At 38.7% G+C, this 22,135-nt stretch overlaps 1 protein-coding gene across 7 annotated transcripts in view; it reads right to left on the bottom strand.

The window, feature by feature from the left end:
* VPS13B (vacuolar protein sorting 13 homolog B) overlaps nt 1-22,135 on the bottom strand; it is a 358,520-nt gene that overhangs the window by 191,373 nt on the left and 145,012 nt on the right. For 5 of the 7 annotated variants that reach the window (XR_014550190.1, XR_014550191.1, XM_083622696.1 and 2 more), the window contains exons 21-23: nt 18,585-18,729; nt 10,103-10,233; nt 1,985-2,219 (exon numbers count right to left, since the gene is read on the bottom strand). Coding sequence is in view for 5 of the 7 variants with exons in the window: in XM_083622696.1 (XP_083478822.1) it covers nt 1,985-2,219; nt 10,103-10,233; nt 18,585-18,729 (511 nt within the window). In the remaining 2 variants the exon portion in view is untranslated. The remainder of the gene's footprint in view (nt 1-1,984; nt 2,220-10,102; nt 10,234-18,584; nt 18,730-22,135) is intronic. The other 2 variants (XM_083622697.1, XM_083622695.1) reach the window with 1 other exon arrangement.

The following is a 22,135-nucleotide window of genomic DNA, read 5'->3' as shown; positions in this document are numbered from 1 at the left end:
TAGCATGTATTTCCTATTCTAACAAAAATAAATAATCTACACATGTCATTCTTTAAACCTACCACAATTGTCAGGAACGTTCCATTCAGAGCTTAATAGCAAACATAGCTCTTTCCCAAATGTTGCCATGTTATGACATGAAATTGGCAAACTACACATTTGAAAAACAGCAACTATTAATGTTGACTGTTCTCACAACTACTGTCTAGTAGAGAGGCCAAATGCAAGGCCTGTAAAGGACATGGGGCAAGTCTTACCTTAGTTACAAACTAAACAGATGGCTATTGGGAACCACTAAACCATGAGCTATGTACTGGGAAGTCCTGGCTCAAATCTCAGTTAAAAAACATAACACACACACCCATCACCCTTGCTGTCTCAGACCCACTGCTGCAATACGAAAATATTAGCATTGGCCTAACTCTGAGGATTACTACGATAATGTATATGAAGCATACTTGAATGGCAATTATCAGTGGCAATTTTCATAGCCGCTTAAACATGACCACTGTATTTTATACCTCTAACAGATGAAGATGAAAATCATGAAGATACCTAACACTGGCTGCCATGAACTCACTCACACCTCCCCCCCCCCATATATATTCAGCTGAAAGCATCCATAATTGACTGATTATTGGCTGGATGAACCAATATATAGAAAGTGGCTTAAAGGTAAAGGTAAAGGGACCCCTGACCATTAGGTCCAGTTGTGGCCGACTCTGGGGTTGTGGTGCTCATCTCGCTCTATAGGCCGAGAGAGCTGGCGTTTGTCCGCAGACAGCTTCTGGGTCATGTGGACAGCATGACTAAGCTGCTTCTGGCGAACCAGAGCAGCGCACCGAAACGCTGTTTACCTTCCCGCCAGAGCAGTACCTATTTATCTACTTGCACTTTTGGGTGTGCTTTCGAACTGCTAGGTTGGCAGGAGCAGGGACCGAGCAACGGGAGCTCACCCCATCGTGGGGATTCGAACCACCAACCTTCTGATCAGCAAGTCCTAGGCTCTGTGGTTTAACCCACAGTGCCACCTGCGTCCCTCTGAAACAGGTTTACTTAAACAAAAGTTTTCATGAATAATTTCATGTGTTAAAGAACAAGTACAGGCAGCCCCACATTTACCTGCATCTAATATGTGTGCGACCGTGTATATACGCATCACACCAAACCCAGAAATGACCTGGAAACATCATAAAGATGTTACTGAACTGTCGCTAAAAGGGCGGGGCAGGGCAGGGGTGGAGCAGGGCGGGAAAGGACGTTTGCAGGCTCAATGGGTTTCAATTATACTTGATTTCACCAGTATGTACAATTACTCAGAACAAAACCCCTCCATATATTGGGGGACGGGGACGGCCAGTAGTAGAAAGAGAATAAGGAACAAGCTTTACATTTTCTACAAAGAGATTCAATGCATCTTAGAAGGGCATTTCAAGCCAATGAAAACAGGGCAAGCACATGTAACGGAATAGCAGATCCTCAGGCTACGAAAAGTCAACAAAGAGGAGCTCTCAAGTGCAACCACTTCATTCATGCAGGGTTTCAAGAGAATCACTAAAAGGAACATCAAGTTAAGATAACTATAAAAGAGGGTACAATATGATCAAATACTAAACAAATGAGTCTGATGGGAAAAGTTTGCAAAAGGAGGAGAATGTATGAAAGAATAGATAGATAGATAGATAGATAGATATTTAGATGATAGATAAATTGTTGCAATAAACAAGATAAGCCTGGATGTTACAGGCAACTTAACCACAGCAATAAAAAGAACGATGGCCTTCAAAAATATTAAAGACTGAGAAGTAAGAAGAACAAGTAATACAATTTCAGGAGAAAAATCACAAAATAATTTTTTTTTATCATATGTAAGCATTTTGAAGGACATTTTTCAACATAAAGGTTTCAGCATGTTGGAAATGTACACAGGGAAAATGATGACCATAGAATGAACTTTTCTCTTTTAGAATATGTTATACTCTACCTTCTTCGAGAATTGGTCTTTGCACAACAAAGGGAATTTCTTGCAAGGGCTCCATGTACTTGTGGCCAGCACTCATAACCTTTATCTGAGGTAAGCAAAGAATAAGAGTTCCCGGCATGCTAGCCTGCCCATGATACCAGCTGCGGACTGTCCCAGGAATATCTCCAGACACAATTGTACTAGGAGATGGCAGGCTGTCATTTGGAATGAAAACACAGCAGGACTGAACTTCAAGCTGAAAAACAAAAACAAATCCATGAAGGGAATCTCATAAACAGACCTTAAGATGTGTTTACTGTATCTAAGCATTGCACAATAGCAAGAAACAAAATGAGCTACAAATATTTCTACGACTTATGAACCGAATTTCAAGTGAAGGCCCCCAAGCTGCAGGTGGTTTGTATTTTGGAAATCTTTTAGAAAGAAGTCACACCTAAAGAGGTGTCTTTTTAGCCTATAAACTTGTTCAGAAAACCGTTTGTACAAAAAGCTGAATATACCTTTCCACAACTCTTTCCCAGAGAGGTGATTGATTTGGAAAGTGAACCCACAAAAAAGAGAGGAAGAAAATCCTGCTCCATTTGCCATTTATTACCTTTTTGTTAGCACTAGCTAAGGCTTCAGATTTGACTAGTAGCTCATATATTGCTACTTTTTGTTTTCTTTGTAGTTTGAGATGCTCGTGCTTTGTGAAGCCTGCATCATTCTCAACAAATGTAATGAAAGTACAACTTTCGTTATTTCGCCAAATATTGCTCATTATTGCCAAAACCACATACTACTAGTATGATCTGTCTTCTGCAGTTATGTGTAGATGGAATGTGATAACTGGCACAGAAACTTGGGAAATTTAGCCTTTGTGTTTATGTTGGGGGGGGAATCAAAAGGTTTCTTGCCTTCATTGCACAAGAAATAGGTCTGAAAATGTGCATGTTGTCCATGTTTAGAAGGGAAAGTGTGCACACAGTGTGCCAAAAAGGATGTAGTATTCATAGGCTTCAATTATGACCAGATGCTCCTTCCTTGTACTATCAGTCATGCAAACCTTACTCATTCGCTGCATCTTACCTTATCTGCCATTACAAATATAGTTCTCCTTTGCCCCCCCCATGAAATCAAAACTATCTAAAATTTGCATAACTGAAATCATCACCTTTAGAATAAAAGATCACAATTTAAGTAGCTTTGTACACAAAATAGGCAAACTATTCATGTAACCGATCATTATAATTTGCGTTGGTAAAGGAACTTGAATAATATAGAAACACATGCAGCCCTATAATTTAAAAATGACAAATATATATATATATATATATACATATATATATATATGCCAATACAATAATTTGTGTGTGTGTGTATGCACAGAAAATTACATGACAAAAAACCAGTTGAAATATGCCAATCCGTAACTTTTTCTAGAAATAATACTAATGTTTGAAATCAATTTTTATATATACTATTTACACAAAAAATAGTAAGATATAGTAAGGCTGCATTCCTTACACGCCTGAGAAGCCCTACTGAATTCAGTGGATTTACTCATAGGTAAGTGGGCACTGGTGGTGCTGTGGTCTAAACCACTGAGCCTAGGGCTTGCCAATCAGAAGGTCGGCGGTTCAAATCCCTGCAATGGGGTGAGCTCCCATTGCTTGGTCCCTGCTCCTGCCAACCTAGCAGTTTGAAAACACGTAAAAGTGCAAGTAGATAAATAGGCTTATCCCACTCCAGCGAGAAGGTAAACGGCCTTTCCGTGCACTGCTCTGGTTTCACCAGAAGCGGCTTAGTCTTGCTGGCCACATGACCCGGAAAAACTGCGGACAAACATCAGCTCCCTTGGCCAGTAAAGTGAAATGAGCGCCGCAACCCCAGAATCGTTCACAACTGGACTTAACTGTAAGGGGTCCTTTACCTTTACCTTTTTAAGTGGGCTAAGAATGAAGCCTAAATGAACCTAGATATTACATAGGTATGTATAGGGAAACGATTGTTGGCATACGTCTGTCTCGAGAAACAATGGAGTGCATCTCTGGAGATGAAGTCAAACCACTGTGTTAGCAGCACCAAAGTTACAGCTGAAGGATGGCTATTGGGTGATGAGAGATCAGAAGGATCTTTCCTGGCAATCGAATGGGGAAGACGGAGTGAACTTTGCATGTCCTCTGGTACTGCTGTACTTCACCAAGGGAGGCAAACACTAGAAAGTCGCAAGCTATAATCTTTGCATAGCATTCAGCTGCATTTCATTCTACCTAACCATACTGCACCATATGCTGCTGCCATAAGGATCTAGCACTATGCATTGTTGGAATGTTGTTAGACGGCTGAATCACAGACATCCTCACATTTTTTCTTGTTGGTTGGTTGGTTTTAAGGCTTGCTGCTTTTAAGTTCTCAAACCCGTATTAGGGAAGCTACTTTCAGACCCATATTAAGGAAACTCCCCTCCTTCTGCCAGGCTCTTACTCCAGGACAACTCAATTGTCCCTTATAAGAATATGCAATAATAATAATAATAATAATAATAATAATAATAATAATAATAATAATAATTCTCTGCATTCTTTAGAAGTTGGCCATCTCAACAGAAATTGAAGCCGTGACGACTTTTTAACCAGTTCTGTCAAAAAATAAGACTGGGGCATATGCAAATTAGAATCTCACCCCGCAATTAGTGTTCATTTCTTTGTGCATATGTACAAGCCCATGCACTGAAATTACGAAATTGCTGCCCCCCCAAAAGAAACAATTTATTCACAATAAATTGGTATTCGTATGAAAAAGAATCAGCTGGCATGTGCACTCCTGCAAAACATGTGAATATGTAAGATCCTGATGCACAGTTGGACAGCTCACATCTGGACAAATTTCTATGTTGGGGACACCAACTAACTGCACATGCATATGTATGTAGATACAGGTAGGTAACCATGTTGGTTTGCTGTAGTCGAAACAAAATAAAAAAAATTCCTTCCAGTAGCACCTTAGATACCAACTAAGTTTGCTATTGGTATGAGCTTTCATGTTCATGAAAGCTTCTTCAAATACCACAGATGTGTAACTGTGTGTGCTCTGCACATACAGAGAGAGAGAGAGAGAGAGAGTAAAAGAAAAGGAAGAGTACTTCTAAAAATTTATTAGTTGTTTGATTAAACAAGAATGTATCACGTATCACTTTATTGATAGAAATAGTGCTTAAAAATATATGTAATCCAAATATCTTTAAATTCCTGTACTCTTAAAGTTACATCAATAGCTTATATTAAAGCTATCAAATAAATCTTTTTACACTTTAAAAATAACTATTAAACTGTGTGTCTAAAATTGTGAATTTAATGTGAAATGTGACTGATTTATATAACTGAATATAAATCTGCAGCAGTAAATCTTACATTAATGTAAGGATCTGACAATCCAAGGGAAAGAAAATGAAGTAATCTGCCAGTAAGAAGTCCTCAAGCTGGGGGTCAGATCCTATTCATGGAAACCATCTGGTTGGGACCCTCTAAGCCACACCAAACACAAATGATCTTTTAAAAAAATATCCTATTCATTAATGCATCACAGCTGCACTGAGTGTTACTTCATTTTTCCATGGCAACATCCTTTCTGTTTCAAGGATCGTATTTCAGTTTTGGTAGCAACGTGTTCTTTTGCCAATACCGAACATACTTGTGTGTTAAAGACAAGGAATTATTACAAATTCTTGAAACAAAATCACCTCCTTTTTGATTATGTTAAGGATTGTGCTTGCTACGCAACACTCCCTAATAACAGAACAACAAAGGGCAGCTAACATGCATTCAAAATATGCATTTATTTTCTGTTCTTGATAATATGTCTCAAAATGTGTCAATTTCCACACTAATAAAATCAGTCTATACTGTAGTAAGAAACTAAAATTCTCCTGTTGTATGACTTCAAATTGAACCAAATAAGATTTTTAAGTTACACAATAGGGAAGTTTTAGTTTTCTATTAGAAAAAAAGAACAATATAGTATTAAAATGGCAATATCAATATTGATATGGCACATTTTCAAAATATTTCACTTACATTTTCTAAGCAATCTTTACACCAAACCTGCAAAGGAGACTAGCATTACAGTCTCCATAATTCATATACAGTCTGAGAAAAAGTGCCCTCACTAATAATTTTATTATAATAATAGTAATTTTATTATTTGTATGCTGCCCATCTGACTGGATAGCTCCAGCCACTCTGGGCAGCTCCCAACAGAATATTAAAAACACAATAAATATTAAAAACACAGTAATTTTATGAGTCATCTCTCATTTGAACAAGATCTTTCCAGAAAATTACTGCACCGGTTAATATTTATAAGAATTGTACTTCATATGTCCACATGATTTAAATGTTAAATTGTGTATTGTAAAATAGGGATGTTCTCAAACACTTTAAATTGTAATGAGTGTATATATTAATCTATGACAAATATAATATTTAAAATTTGTGAAACACTGGAGGTGAGATTGAGGGAGAGAGGTAACATCATCTATAACAGGGATGGGAAACTTCACAACTGGGGGACAAATTCAGCCTTGCAGGGATCCCTGTGTGGCCCTCAGTCCATCCACCCCAGCCATGCTCCCTTCACCAGGCTCCACCCCCTCTGACTACACCACAGTCCTCATCAGCCCTACTACATCTGTTGCTCCTCCCATTTTTTTGCCTCTGGACACACCCACCCCTGGTATATGGCCCCTGGAAGATTGGCTGTAAAGGAACATGGTCCTTGAACCAATTCCCTCCCCCCCCCACTCCAATCTATTATACAACTCCATCATCAACTCCAACACCTTAATGTCTCAGCTTTCTGGCATCTGCCAGCCTCAAACAAATCTATGCTGGGACTTTTGGGGAGTGGGGGTGAGGGAGGACCCAGAAGTATTATAGGGTAGTTGTGGATTCTCCTTCATTAGATGTTTTTAAGCAGAGCTTGGATGACCATCTGCTTTGGTTGAGATTCTTGCATTCCAGGGGGTTGAACCAGTTGATCCTTGGGGTCCTCTTCTGACTCTACAATTCTACGATTCTATGATTTTATGACACTGTACAGCCTAGAAATTAGCAACAACCAGTTGTTGGATGATTTTCACAAGAGATCCTAAGATGATCCACACCATCATCTTCAGCAACTCCAACAAGAAGAATTCAGCACCGGTGATCAAACGTCTGGAGATCGATGAACGCAGGTATGGAAGGACCAAGGTAAGCAGCAAGTAATGCAAGGCAGAAGGAAGGAACAAGGCCAAAGGGTGAAGCAAAGAGTTGATTCCAAGGTCACATTTTGTGCATATGTTTTTGCTTTCTGTGGTGATCTTATGAACACACACAGAGGAAATGGGAATGTTTCCTTTGGAAATATTATACTGTACTGCAGTAAAGATCCCTGTCAGGTTGATTTGATGGGTTTAGACATTCTACTAGAACAACTATGAGTGCAAATGAAGTAGGAATTGTGTCACAATCAGAAAGCAGGTGAGGGAACCCAAGAGAATAATTCGTCAAAGTGTATAGAATAGCCAGTTAAGATGGAGTCTAACTGCACAAGTGAACTTCTGCTTATGCCACAGAATTTCACCTTCCTTTCTTCCACCTGCAGCCTCCTGTGTACTACCAAAATCTGCTCAAGAGGGACTCCCAACCTTTCAGAATTGATTTTAAGGCTGCAGGGGGAGCGCTGCAAGGGGTGAGGGGAAGGGGAAGTCCCTTTGCATGAGCAGCAGTCTATTCCACTCACACATGGACAGTTCAGGAAACAGCACTTAAGAGTACAGGACTCTGTGTGCACCAGTTCTGGCTATCTTTTCATTCGATGCTAAGAGCCTTCCATACTGCACTCACCACACCATCAACGTATTTCCAACTCCAATTCATTTGTTTTCAATATGTCATTTAATACAAATCATGTTGACTTAAAATACTGATTCAAATATTTTCAAGTAACTAAGGATTCATTTTATAAGGTACTTAAGGAACATTTTGATAATAGTGTATTTATGTGAAACATAGTAAAAATGTGGAGTTATTTGGTCGGTGCTCAGCATACTATTACTCATTATTAATTCATGCCAAAATGTGGAACCCTTGTTATTCTCAATGAAATCAAGCATTAACAACCATTTAAAAATAATTGTGTTTACATTACTTCATAAGTTGAGCAGCTATTAGTACCAGGAACACATGCAAAGTGAACACTTCCCTCCCTCATGCTATAGTTGCCAAAAGACACTGCAAAGTTTACGCTGAAATTGTTAGCAGCTATAGAAAAAAGCCCTTGCATAACAGCATTTTAAAAATTACATCATAACTACTTACAACAAGCCTAGTTCATGGAGTTGTCATGCTGGACACTACTGTGAGCAAAACAGCCAAGCAGACACTAGCCTTGGATCCAAAGTAAATTTTCCAGGTGTTTCTGTTCTAAGCATTTATGTATTTATTTATAAATACAAAGAACAACCCTTTCATGCTTTCAAATTATGAAGACAACAGTCTGCTGACAACTCAGGACTCCTTTTCAGTCTATATTTGTCATCCTATAAAACCAATCTCCTGTAAATCACTATCCCCAAACCATACTGCCAAAATACATCCACATAAGCCCTGGCTGACTACAATGAGAAGGGCAGCTTTCAAGTTTTCTCAGATTGTTGTTCTATATTTAGTGATGGTGGAACTCCGAGAATGCTATACCATTGTTGGAATAGAAAAAATACCTTGGGCATTATAATAAGGGCCAGAACAGATGCAACACTGGCTCCACAACCACACTGCAAATGTGATTAGCAAATCAGGAACACTGGGTACATACACACCTCAACTGCATCTCACTGCCCTCAAGCAAATCCCTCCTCAATTGCAGTTAAGCACTTTGACAGGACTGCTGTTAGCCTGAAACATGGTTAGCAAGGGAGTCCCTTAAATCAATATTTAAAACAACGAACTGCCATAGACATCAATGAGAGAGGAGGACTTTATCAAGCCCGCTCTGCTGATGATCCCAACTAGCATCAAGTCAGCAGTTGGAGGAAAGAATTGTGTAGCACGAGGAGCCCTGAACTCCTGGCCTGGGTGCTGTTACATGCTTTGCTCATAGATCTGGTTGTGGGGAGGGAGTTCTTCTGGGGAAGGGGTTGCTCTCCAAGACAGCCAGAAGTTGCATAGGCAGAACTGTATAGCTGTGCTATAGGAATGTAAAACTTCAAGAATTGGTGCCTGAGCTGGCTTTTTCTCTCCTCCCATTCCTTTTTCCTCATGCATCCTGTCTTCTAGATTTTAAGCCTAAGGAGGGATGCATTCCTGAGGCTGACTACCAATCTGCTTTACCAGAAGCTAGATTTATAACTTTATTGCCCCCCAAGTACAAATGCATTGTTAGTTTCAAATTGAAATGAATGATAAAAGGCACCCAAGTGCCATGAGCTCAAATCTCCCTGACCAACAATCCCTACAGGGGGAAAAACACCCTGTTATCACTTGACAAGAATTTCTGCTGAGAATAGAGGAACTTATGACTTAGATATCCAAATCATCCCATTCAAACAGTATATAGATAAGCAAGGCAATCTGTAGGAGTTGGAAATCTATGCTTTTCAAATACAAGTGAACAGGAAATGCAATGGAGCAAAAGTCTGTCGTACACTGGAGTTGGAGCACTGTTTGCCTGGTTCCCACAGTAACCTGTAAGCTTAATTTCTTTTTTTAAAATCAAAAGATAGTCATAGGTTGCAGTCTGACTGGATATTTGGATGATGGGAGTTCTTAAAAGCAGCGCTAATCTGCTGCTTATAAATGACCATGAGATATTGTGCAAAATATACATACAAACAAGGCACTGCAGAAAGCTCACAGTCAATGCACCGCTATTGCTACATGTGACCACACACAAGACAATGTGCAGAAGACCATACTTAACTCTTCTCTTGTTTCAACCAAAGGGGCTTAAAGTGCTTAAGACTGGCTTCATCATTTCTTATACAAACAAACGCTGGGAACTTATCTTACAAGGGTTTCAAAATAAGCTAAAATCCTAGAAAGTATTAAGTATTTCAAATATTCCATTCTCTCTCTCACACACCCCCCAACATCTTACCTGAAGTGTAAGGCGCTTGACTGCATTCCACAATACCCCAATAAATTCTTTCATCTTTTCCTCAGGACTTCTGCTGCAGCTTTCAGATGAGCTCAGCATGGCTTTCACTGGAACTGATAAAGGTCGCGATTCTTAAAAATAAAAGGAAAATAGAATACATTTGAGAACTTAGTTTGTTTTACGTGATGCGTAGTAGCATAATCTAACCAAAGTTAGTCGCCACAAGTTCTATTGAAACCTATGTAACTCTAATTAATCAGAAGTAACTTATTCCATTAGTTTCAACAGGCCTTAGTTGAATTGAACTAAATGAGCAAGCATTGTGGAAAGGTCAGATTTCCAATAGAATTCTACCATTTCATAAAGCTAGTGGTTACATTCAAATAATTTAGTACAAAAACATTTGGCAAATAAGAGGGAGATTCTAGCTTCGATTGTGCCAAAGAACCTGAATTAGCAATTCAGCAGTTTGGTTATCAAATCTAGGAAGTATCTTCAATTTGTACCACATTCCTTAAAAATTGATGCTATCTGTACATGCATTTTATTCATAATTTTATTATTTGCTTATTTATAAATAGCATCACTCTTTCAAGCACATAACAAGCAGGATATCACATTTATAGATCCTCTACAATTACAACATCATATCTTCCAAGTATCTTTAATCAAAGCATGAGGACAACAAAATTAAAAGACAATAGGAAATTTCAATAAATATCAACATAAATTACAATGACAGAGTAATTGTGCACTATGTTTAAATCAATTGTTTAACTTACTCAGCGTGGAACAAACTTGGGGTAGTAATCAGTTAACATTGATCTCCACGTAACTAAAGGAAACTATGTAAAAAACTGTGTATCATTGGCATTAAAGGTAAAGGGACCCCTGACCATCAGGTGACTGACTTGGGGTTGCAGCGCTCATCTCGCTCTATAGGCCGAGGGAGCTGGCGTTTGTCCGCAGACAGCTTCCGGGTCATGTGGCCAGCATGACTAAGCCGCTTCTGGCAAACCAGAGCAGCGCACAGAAACGCTGTTTACCTTCCCGCCGGAGCAGTACCTATTTATCTACTTGCACTTTGACGTGCTTTCAAACTGCTAGGTTGGCAGGAGTAGGGGCCGAGCAACGGGAGCTCACCCCGTCGCGGGGATTCGAACCGCTGACCTTTTGATCGGCAAGTCCTAGGCTCTGTGGTTTAACCCACAGCGGCACCCGCGTCCCTTTATCATTGGCATTACACTCCAGTAATTATGTAAGTTATCTTACATAAATAAAAACCTGTTCGCGATTTGCTAGTGTTGCCATATTACAGTGGTGCCCCGCAAGACGAATGCCTCGCAAGACGGAAAACTCGCTAGACGAAAGGGTTTTCCGTTTATTGAGCTGCTTCGCAAGACGAATTTCCCTATGGGCATGCTTCGCAAGACGAAAACATCTTGCAAGTTTGTTTCCTTTTTCTTAACACCGTTAATACAGTTGCGACTTGACTTCGAGGAGCAACTCATAGAACGCAGTGTACACAGTAGCCTTTTTTGAGGTTCTTAAAGACTTTGGTGATTTTTGAAGCTTTTCCAAAACTTCTTTTGCAGCCATTTGGTAAGTTAAGCTTTTAAAACTTTTTTGGGGGGGGGTTGGATTTTGGGTTGGGGTGTTTGGAATTCAAGGACTTGGTGTTGGGGAGGGGTTTGCAAGAATCTGGAAGCTTGTGTGTTTTTTTCTGCATTTTTATGATTTTTTGTGACCATTGGAGCACTCTGCTGTTTTTTAAAAAAATTTCTGGATTTGAATTTCTGTGTGCTGGGTGGCTGGGGGAACAGTTGGGGAGGGGTTTGCAAGAATCTGGAAGCTTGTGGTTTTTTTCCTGCATTTTTATGATTTTCTGTGACCATTGGGCCACTCTGCTGTTTTTTAAAAAAATTTCTGGGTTTGAATTTTGAAATGCTCTTTACAGTATGTGTGACTTTAAAGAGCACTTAAGAAACTCTTGTTGTACCAAATTTGGCTTTGTTTGGACTTTTTTTGACCATAGGAACGCATTAATTGATTTTCAATGCATTCCTATGGGATTTCGTGCTTCGCAAGATGAAAAATTCGCTAGACGAAAAAATTCGCAGAACGAATTAATTTCGTCTTGCGAGGCACCACTGTACTAACTTTGCTGGGGCTGGAATACTCTTGTGTGGCAAACTTGTGGGGAAAGAGTTCTTGGAAATTAACATGATCACTAAACCAGCTCTTTTTCTATTTCTACGCTGACTTTGCTAAACATCTCAGATGGACAAAACAAAAATCTTAAAAGTAAAGAGCTGATTGGGTTCATGCTGATGGCAGACTTGTAATCATATGGTTCTGGAAAACCTTGGAAGGCACAATGATAGATGGTATGATAAGCTCTGTGTCTTCACAATGTGTGAAAAGACAGCACGAAAGGTCTGACTGCCTTGGGAGCAAACTAGACATTTTCTGTGGTGAATGGGTAGATTTTATTATGCATGCAAACTGCTGACAGAACAACCCCAACAAGATACCTGAATTTGTGGGACACTTCCCCCCTTTTTTTCCTGAACCAAGCATCTTATGGTTTCCATACTTTATTGAGTTGTAAAAGCTGCCTTTGCTAAAAGTTATTTTGCATAAGTTTTGTATAAGAGAAATACTTCTGCTTTTAATCACTGATGGTGCCTTTCACCAGCTCCCAAGGATGAAGATGTTGATACACAAAAGCAAAAGCAGTACAATGTGCTCTGCATCAATATGAATAAAAACTTGTGGTCACCAGTATGCAGGACAAAAACAGAATCTTTACAAAACAGCATGGTTGGGCTTGTTTTGATGGATTACTGCCAGCATGTGAAAAATACACCGGAAAACGTTCTTCCCCCACTCCAAATCTTGTGGGAAATATCAGATTTAAATAAAAATATTGCGCTCTTTCATGTCTAGTTAACATTCTTCACCCACCTAAAGCATCCTTGTTCAAGCATCCACTGCACAGCAGGCACACACAAACAATAGCCCTTCAGTTAACTAAACGGAAATGTGTGATCTCCTAATTTAAGTGCTTCCCTTCTGCCAAAAGATTTTACAGCCTACCAAAGTCTTAGCATTTAAGTTTAAGAATGAATCCAGTTTTGTATTCAAATTGTGTCTGCTTGCTAGGTTTATACAAAACAAAACCAAGAAAAAATAATTATGAAGGATCAAATGCCCAACACTGAATCCCCGAATTTTCTGGGTATTTTCCAGCTAGTTTTAATGCTCCAGTTGCCCCAACTTATTAGTGCTCACTCTATTTACTTCTGCAACACCCTTCCTCCATTCAAAGAGGTGGTGTAGATGTAATGGTTAGGGGTCTTTCAATTGCTAGAGGGTCACAGGATTGCATGTAATGTTCACTTCTGCAATTAAGTATTACATCAACCCCAATGTTAAACAAACCTAACACAAACTAGGCTTTCCTCTTAATTAGGATGTGAAATCCTTTTAAGATTGTGACAAACCCAGCAAGGAAAGAAAGGGGTGGGTGGGATTTAGTCACAGAGGTGAAGTGGAGGTGTGGGAATGTCACTCACAAAAGTGAAACGGGAGAGGGAATATAAATCAATTGTGATTTATAAAAAAAAAGCTTAAAGGAGGAGCTTAACATAATGGTGTAATTTTATCATGAATAAATTTTATCGTACAGAAAAATAACATTAAATATCGCATTACAAAGCATGGATGAAACTTTGAATTATTTCAATATATCACTGCCTCCATCAGTCAGGACTGGACTGAACATGTCACTTTCAGGGCTCAGACTTAACTCATACACTTAAACACCATACTCTAAGACACCTCAAACCCCACTAAGTGTTGCAGAAAAAGTCTCACTATCTAATTAGCCTCCTGAAGTGTCCACGTTTTATTCCCTCATGACCATGATAGCACATAGTTAATGATACCTAAGATATGGAGGTTAAAATGCCAGCAGCACTTTTTGAATTTCCTCAAATAGCTTCCAGTTAGGATGTCCTCGTGCACACTAAAGGATTCAGGGCAGAGCAGGCAAGGGAAAGAGTTAAAGGGTCCCTCTCTCTAGCCCATTTTCTAACCCAGGGAATAGCCAACATAATGCTTGCAGATACTGGATTACAACTCACATCAGCCCAGCCAGCATGGCCAATGGAGAGGAATGGCAGAAGTCCAACAAAATTAAAAAGAAGAAGATAAGAATTCACATGTTCTATTCAGCCACTGACAAATTCTAGCCATGGACTGAAAACTGCATACTGGCAGTGGTGGTCATTTCTAGTATCTCTTGAAATGAAGGGAAGTAGTTTCCCTATACATTTTTCATTTTGAGAAATCACATTGCTAAAAGCTCAAAGTAAGTGAAGATACCTAAGAACTATAGTGGGCCATTTTGTTAAAACACCTCTTTGTGAAAATGTTCAACTCTTATTGTATACTGATCAAACAATAAAAATAGTTTACGGGCACAAAAACTTTAGCTGAACTTATAAAAAGCTCTACCATATTTAAAAAGTGATATATGTCTGGATGGAAGGCTCTCTGCTGAATGCTCAGTAATGGAAACATGGAACTAGGGAATATTTTCAAAGTGGCAAGTCTTGACCTCAAGATGACATAACCTTTGTTTGTCTCCAAACAGCAGAGGGACAAGAAAATGTCAGCTGAGAAAATTATTGGGAACTCAGAAGAGACAAGGCCATTTATTTTGAGAGCAAGGGCAAGAGCTATGTGTCTCTGTGTGTTTGTAAAACATTGGGCTTTTTATGATTATTTCCCGAGTAAATCATATTTTCCCACCCTTTATTTCTAACAAGGTTTCAGTTGCCATTACTTCCCAAACTACTAGAATAAAAGAACAGGAGTTTAAGCTATATACCAGCTGCAACCAAAGTTGCCATCACAGAGCACAATATACAATATCAGTTTCTAGCAGTTCTAAAGAAAAGCTCCCTAAGACTCATGTTGTAACTGAAAGTCATAAAGGTCTCTGAAGACAGTGCACAGGATATTTTGTTAATCACTCAAAAGTTTTCTAAAATATACAATTTTTGTGAAATTAAGGCTGCAATTTATGCCCACTCACTTGGGAATATTTCCCCATTGAACTCACTGGGGCATTCAAGTTAGCATGCATAAAAATGGGCTCCAAAAATCTTTGCTATCTTAACTTTTTAAGGTTTGATAGGTAGCAGCAGACTTTTAAATCAACAAATGCAAACAGTCCAAAAAATTACAATAAAGCCTAACAGCTATCAAACCAAACAATCTCCTAAGAGAATAAAATCTACCATATGCTGCTCATTAATTGCAAGTTTCAGTTCCACAGAATTATTTTACAATAAAACTAAAGATCCAATTAACAGAAAAAGAAACAGATTTAAGTTGAGCTGGTAAAAGAAAGTATGTTATTATAACGGAAACGTTTTAAAAATGTATCAGTCCCACCAAGAAAAGTTTCCTTCTTCATGAGCAAATATTAATTTCATTAAATAATTTGAAACTGACTCCATTCATCTCTAGGGTTGATTTAAGATACAGCTTTTCCTCAAAAGATGAGACAGCAAATTAAAGACACTTGTTGTGGCCTTTTCTCTTCATAGCTGAATTAAAAGAGATGAGTGGCCAAACCCTCAGCTCCGCTAAAGTACAGCAGCAGGGCATAAAACCCAGGGCGCTCCCTTCCACTAATGCAGCCATCAACACTTTGGTTCTCTGAGACTGTTCTTGAGAAATAAAAAGAAATTAGTCACTGAACACTCCTTAAGTAGCATCAAAAGAATCAACTGCCCTACTGAAGTCATTTCTGTGGGAGAGAGCTGCAGGAGAAGGGGTGGAACCTGCTGGTGGTGATTGTTTTGATTGACGAAGCAGAGGAGATGGGCAAAAGTATATAGGAAGCCTCTAAATCAGTAGAAAACGCATTAATAATGATTGTGGGAGACAGGAGAAAGACTGGACTATGGCTTTGGAGTTTGGGGTGGCTCAGAATCTCAGGGGGGCTATGTTCCACTTCGTCCAACAGAGAAGCCTCCACTGCAAGGGATGTTAATGTAAATGGAAAGGAAATAAAGCAGCCCTGTTGCTTCAGACCAAAGGTCTATCTATTTTTTTTTAAAAAAAATAATATTTATTAGAGGTTTAAAGATTACAGAAAAAAGAAGAAAAAAACAATGAAAAGTTAAACGAAACAATACCTTACAATACATCAAAAAAAAAGAAAAACAAAAAACAATACAGCAAAACAACAAGAAAAACAAAAACAATTAAAAACACATCCAATATTTCCATATCTTTATCTTTCATTTACCTGTTTCATCGACCTCCTCACACCTCCCTTTTTTGTATTCTAATTCAATTAGCTATTTCAGCAAATCCTTTCCATCTTTCTCAATTTTTGTTCTATAATTTATCTTAACACAATCTAACCTTAAATTTTCCACTTTGGCCCATTAACAATCTATTTTTACTTAATTCTTTATAACATTTCTGCTAAAGCCATATAACTTCATTCCAGCATCCTTCTAACATTCATTAATTTTGCAATATTTCTGTAAATAAACTTTAAATTTTTTCCAATCTTCTTCCACCGACTCTTCTCCCTGGTCTCGGATTCTGCCAGTCATTTCCGCCAATTCCATGTAGTCCATCAACTTCATCTGCCATTCTTCCTGGGTGGGTAGATCTTGTGTCTTCCAATGCTTTGCGATAAGTATTCTTGCTGCTGTTGTAGCATACATAAAGAAAATTCTATCCTTCTTTGGCACCAATTGGCCGACCATGCCCAGGAGAAAGGCCTCTGGTTTCTTCAGGAAGGTATATTTAAATACCTTTTTCATTTCATTATAAATCATCTCCCAGAAAGTCTTAATCCTTGGGCATGTCCACCAAAGGTGAAAGAATGTACCTTCAGTCTCATTACATTTCCAGCATTTATTATCGGGCAAATGATAGATTTTTGCAAGCTTGACTGGTGTTATGTACCACCTGTAGATCATTTTCATTAGATTCTCTTTTAAGGCATTACATGCCGTAAACTTCATACCTGTGGTCCATAACTGTTCCCAGTCAGCTTTCATAATGTTATGTCCAACATCTTGTGCCCATTTAATCATAGCAGATTTCACCGTTTCATCCCGAGTATTCCATTTCAAGAGCAAGTTATACATTCTTGACAGATTCTTAACTTTGGGGTCTAACAATTCTGTTTCCAATTTTGATTTTTCCACCTGGAAGCCAAGTTTTTTGTCCAAATTATATGCCTCCATTATTTGATAATAATGGAGCCAGTCTCGCACTCTATTTTTTAATTTTTCAAAACTCTGCAGTTTTAATCTGTCTCCCTCTTGTTCCAGAATTTCCCAATACTTCGGCCATTTGGCCTCCATATTGAGTTTTTTCTGAGCCTTTGCTTCCATTGGTGACAACCATCTTGGGGTTTTATTTTCTAGCAAGTCCTTATATCTTATCCAGACATTAAACAGTGCTTTTCTGACAATATGGTTTTTAAACGCTTTATGTGCTTTAACCTTATCATACCACAGATATGCATGCCAACCAAATACATTGTTGAAACCTTCCAAATCCAACACATCAGTGTTTTCAAGAAGCAGCCATTCTCTCAGCCAGCAAAAGGCGGCTGATTCATAATAAAGTTTAAGGTCTGGCAGGGCAAATCCACCTCTTTCTTTAGCATCAGTTAATATCTTAAATTTTATTCGAGGCTTCTTGCCCTGCCAGACAAATCTAGAGATGTCTCTCTGCCATTTCTTGAAACAGTCCATTTTGTCCAAAATTTGCAATGTTTGAAACAAAAACAGCATCCTTGGCAATACGTTCATTTTTATCACAGCAATTCGGCCTAACAGACCAAAGGTCTATCTAGTCCAGCATTCCATTTCCCAGAGGTGCCTCCAAGAAGCCCAAAAGCATGGCATGCAATATAATAACCCTCCTGCATAATGTACCAGGTGACCTATTATTTACAATATGTTATCTCCCTCTACACTTGCCAAAAAAAAAAACCCATCTTGCAAGCCTCAGTGCAAAGTGTGGATTTCAGCTCAAGTTTCCTGCAACCAAACACAGCACTCTTTGCCATTATACCACACTGTGTCTTGTTTATACAACAGCATTGAAAAAATTAAGATACACTATGTTCACTAAAGCATTCTCTGAACAGCTATCTTTTTGGAGAGGCCAGCAAACTTGAGCTGACCCAATGATGTATTAAAATGAAGTACTATAAAAATCATTTGGGATTAAAGTTAGAAAATGTGATCTAACATTGTAGAACTGAACTGAAAATATATCCATTAAAACTGCAGAAATTGTATATGAAGCTTTCTACATTAACTGCAGAAATGTGTCCCGATACGTACACCTGACCCTGCAGGAATGTACACATGTCAAGGGGGGGAAAGTTCCTGGAGAATGGGTTGATTTAACTGAAAACAAAACATACCTGTTACAGTTTTTGTTTTGACAGGGCTGCTGGCATATTCAGAGGCCTGATTTGATTGCTGTTTAGCCAAAGGCGTACTTCCAACTGATACCTCATCCTCTTTTTTCCTAGTCACTGGTGTCCCCAGAGAAACAGATCCAGACTGCTAGAAAAAGAAGAAAAGTACAGTGACTTACTCAGAAACTATGAACAGTACATAGGAAAAGATACTTCATATCATAGGAAGGGCACTATAAGCAGTACTTTTATCACCATAATTTCCTAGGCAAAAGCTTTGACTTAGTAACTAAAGTATATAGAATGCCAAAGCAAATTGTGAAAATGGAATGATGAAAAGCTTTAATAGTCACATTCTTGTATACAACTCCACTCCATTTGTTCTTCCTAACAATTACAGAAAACAAGCTTTTACTAAGTTTCTACTGAAAGAGCCCTAACATTACACATCATTGTAATGTTAGTCACTGTCAACAGTTTTGGTAGCCCTCCAGTTGTTTTGGATGCCAGTCTAAGAATTTGTCCCAAAGGATTATTATCCCCATATTGTAGAGCAGAGTTACAGCTATGGGAGTCAGAAACCTGGTTTGCACATCATGCTAAGATGCTAAGACAAACCACGGCTTAGTGCAAATGTGTAAGCCTAAAGGCTCCCAGATAAACAGTGTTTATCCATGTGTTTATCTAATGAACTTGTACAGCCCTTCAAGATGGCAGCTATCTGAGCAAGTCCCACAGTTTAACTTTCCCATACTTCCTTTTATCTGTCCTGAATCTTCCAGCATTCATATTCACTGGATGTTCTAACATTATGAGAGAGGAAGAAAAACTTTACTAATAATCCCTAGCACAAAATTTTCCTTTTTCACAGATGCCAAACACAGGATCAACATCTTCCTCAAGATACCTGCTATGATCCCAAGCTCTCATTCACTGCCACTTCAAACCTCACTAGCATAAATGTGAAATTAAGATTATTATTTTTTTGACCCAACACACATCACTTTACATTTGTCTATACTGAATTGCATTTGCCATTTTACCACTCATTCTCTTAGTTTGGAAGAGTCCTTTTAGAGCTTTTCACAATCTCTTTTTGTTTTAATGACCCTGAACAATTTAGTATCATCAGCAAACCTGGCCACCTCACGCTCACCCCTAACTCTAGATCATTTGAGAACAAGTTAAAAAGCACAGTTCCCAATACCGATCCTTGGCGAACTCAACGCTGTACATCCCTCCGTTTGGAAAGATGTCAATTTATTCCTACTGTCTGCTTCCCGCTGCTTAACCATTTCCTGATCCATAACAGTAGCTCTCCTCTTGGGCAGCTATGTATGCAGCCAGTTCTTCATACTAAGACTAGAGGATTGCAGTGACACCTGAAGTCTAGCTCCTAATTCTATGATTGGATGCCAATATACAGAAGATAGGATTGCTACATGTCATTTTAATTCTGAGTTACAATTCTAAAAAAACCCATACAACTGTCCTCTTAAAATAAAGTACGAAACAAGGCGTTTCCCTCCTCTTTTCTCAACTACTGACCATATTTTTGCCAAGATGCTACTATGTCAAATATAAAAGGAAGCTGAAAACCTGGCAAAACAAAAGCTGGAGACAGTACAACTAGTTTGATGCAAAAATATGACTTGAAAATATAGTCAGTTTGGTATAACAGTAGATAAGGGTAAATATTGTACACTATGCTATTTGAAATGAGGGAGAAATAAAAATGATCACAGCCAGAGAAAGATGGAAAAAATTATGGCCATGTACTGGGTGCTGATCTGGACAATGAAACAGCTGTTTCATCTTTGCTCACTGCACTCAGGCTTGAAGCTGAAGCTGATGACACCAAATACAATTTTGCCAGCTTTTTGGCACTGCTGGCTGTAACTATAAAGTAAATGAAAGATCAATCTTAAACTGGGTGGAAAATGATCAAGATGTTGGGTTATAGCCACAAACCAGCAAGGAAATTGCAGTTAGAAAAAATAGCAAATGACAACTGCCCCACAGCTGGAGAACATGAGAAGGATTCTTATGCAAGTGATACAACATTGATTTGTTATCTCTATCACTTCTGCACAGCCACCTTAACGTTAGAGGAAGAAAACACTCACCAGTTAACAGAAAACTAAGCAACTGGAATGAGTATTTATGAGAATTAAAGATTTCAATTATTTAAATATAACTATGCTAATTATGTCAACTATCTCTAGAAAACGGCTTAATAATGAGAAAATACAACAGTCAGAATTGTTCTGCATTATGAGGAGGTAATATGGCAATTTGCATGTGGCAAATAAAAAGATCCACACCAAAGTTCCTCCTAATTTTGAAAACAATGTATCTGACAATAATTGATAAATAATTGATAAACATATGAAGATACTCAACTGTATTGATATACATTTAATTGATACCAGAAATGTCTTACAAAATTAACAACATCGCATTTCACTGATATGATCAATAGGGTTTCATTTTAAATTTTAAGTTACTGTTTAAATCTTGTCACCTCTTTGGTTAGTTGCATCACATAAAACTGCCAAACAAACAAACACCCAAAGTAGATTCTGATCTACTTCTCAGGATCAAGTGGACTAGAAGGATCCATCTTTCACATCAAGATGGCAGGTCAATCTGATTTCAAAACTTTTTTTTTGTTTCTTAGAATCCCCTAGCAACACCAAGTACGAGGCTGCTAGTGTCCTTTGAACAAAATATACACTATACCAACAGTTGCCTAGCAGTTGCTTCAGCGACAATTCCCTGTTTTTCAAAACTGAAAAATAGTTGAGTCTTTTTAGTCCACCTACTTTTACATGTCTCTTTTCTGTGAAAGAGGAAAATTAGTAATTTTGCCACAAGACTATTGAATGTGAATAGAGCAAGATCAGGCGGAATAAATGACACTTACTTAAGGGATGGCACATCCCATTTTGCTTCAAAGTACTGTTCCTACTCTGCCGTGTGGCCACTTCTGTCCCCTCCTCTGCCAACAGCACCAACCACAGAGAAGCGGCACCAGCGAGATCTTACGTGATCTCTCACGCTCTGTGAGATCTTGCAATATTTTGGAAGTTCTCTCCGGAAATCAATGCTGGTGCCAGTGGTGGAGGCAGCAGGCTGGGGGTGGGACCCACATGGGCGTTGCCTGAGGCAGCTGCTTCACCCTACTTCATGGGTGGGCTGTCCCTGACTTAGTTCCATGCAGAAACTTTAGGATCAGCATTGAAATTGGGGGGGGGGGGGCAAAGGCCCATAAAAACAAAATCTAAATCCACATTAAAACACAAACATATTAGACTGCTATTCTGGCAAGCCAATAACACAATGTGAAAAGGAGAGAAAGCATGCAATGGTTTTTGCATGCGTTCGTTTTCCTCAGCAGCTCTCCTCACCACCCCACACCACAAACTGTTTTTAAAATTCTCCAAGTTTGGAAAGTAGGTTCTGCAAGTTCAACAACAGGAGCTGTGAAGCAAAAGGAAAGGAAAAGCCAGAGGACACAGGAAGATCTGGCATGTGCACTTTGGACTGACTCA

This window comes from Podarcis filfolensis (genome assembly GCF_964270895.1).
Source record: "Podarcis filfolensis genome assembly, chromosome: 7".
NCBI lineage: Eukaryota > Metazoa > Chordata > Lepidosauria > Squamata > Lacertidae > Podarcis > Podarcis filfolensis.
This window is presented reverse-complemented; position numbering and strand designations above follow the sequence as displayed.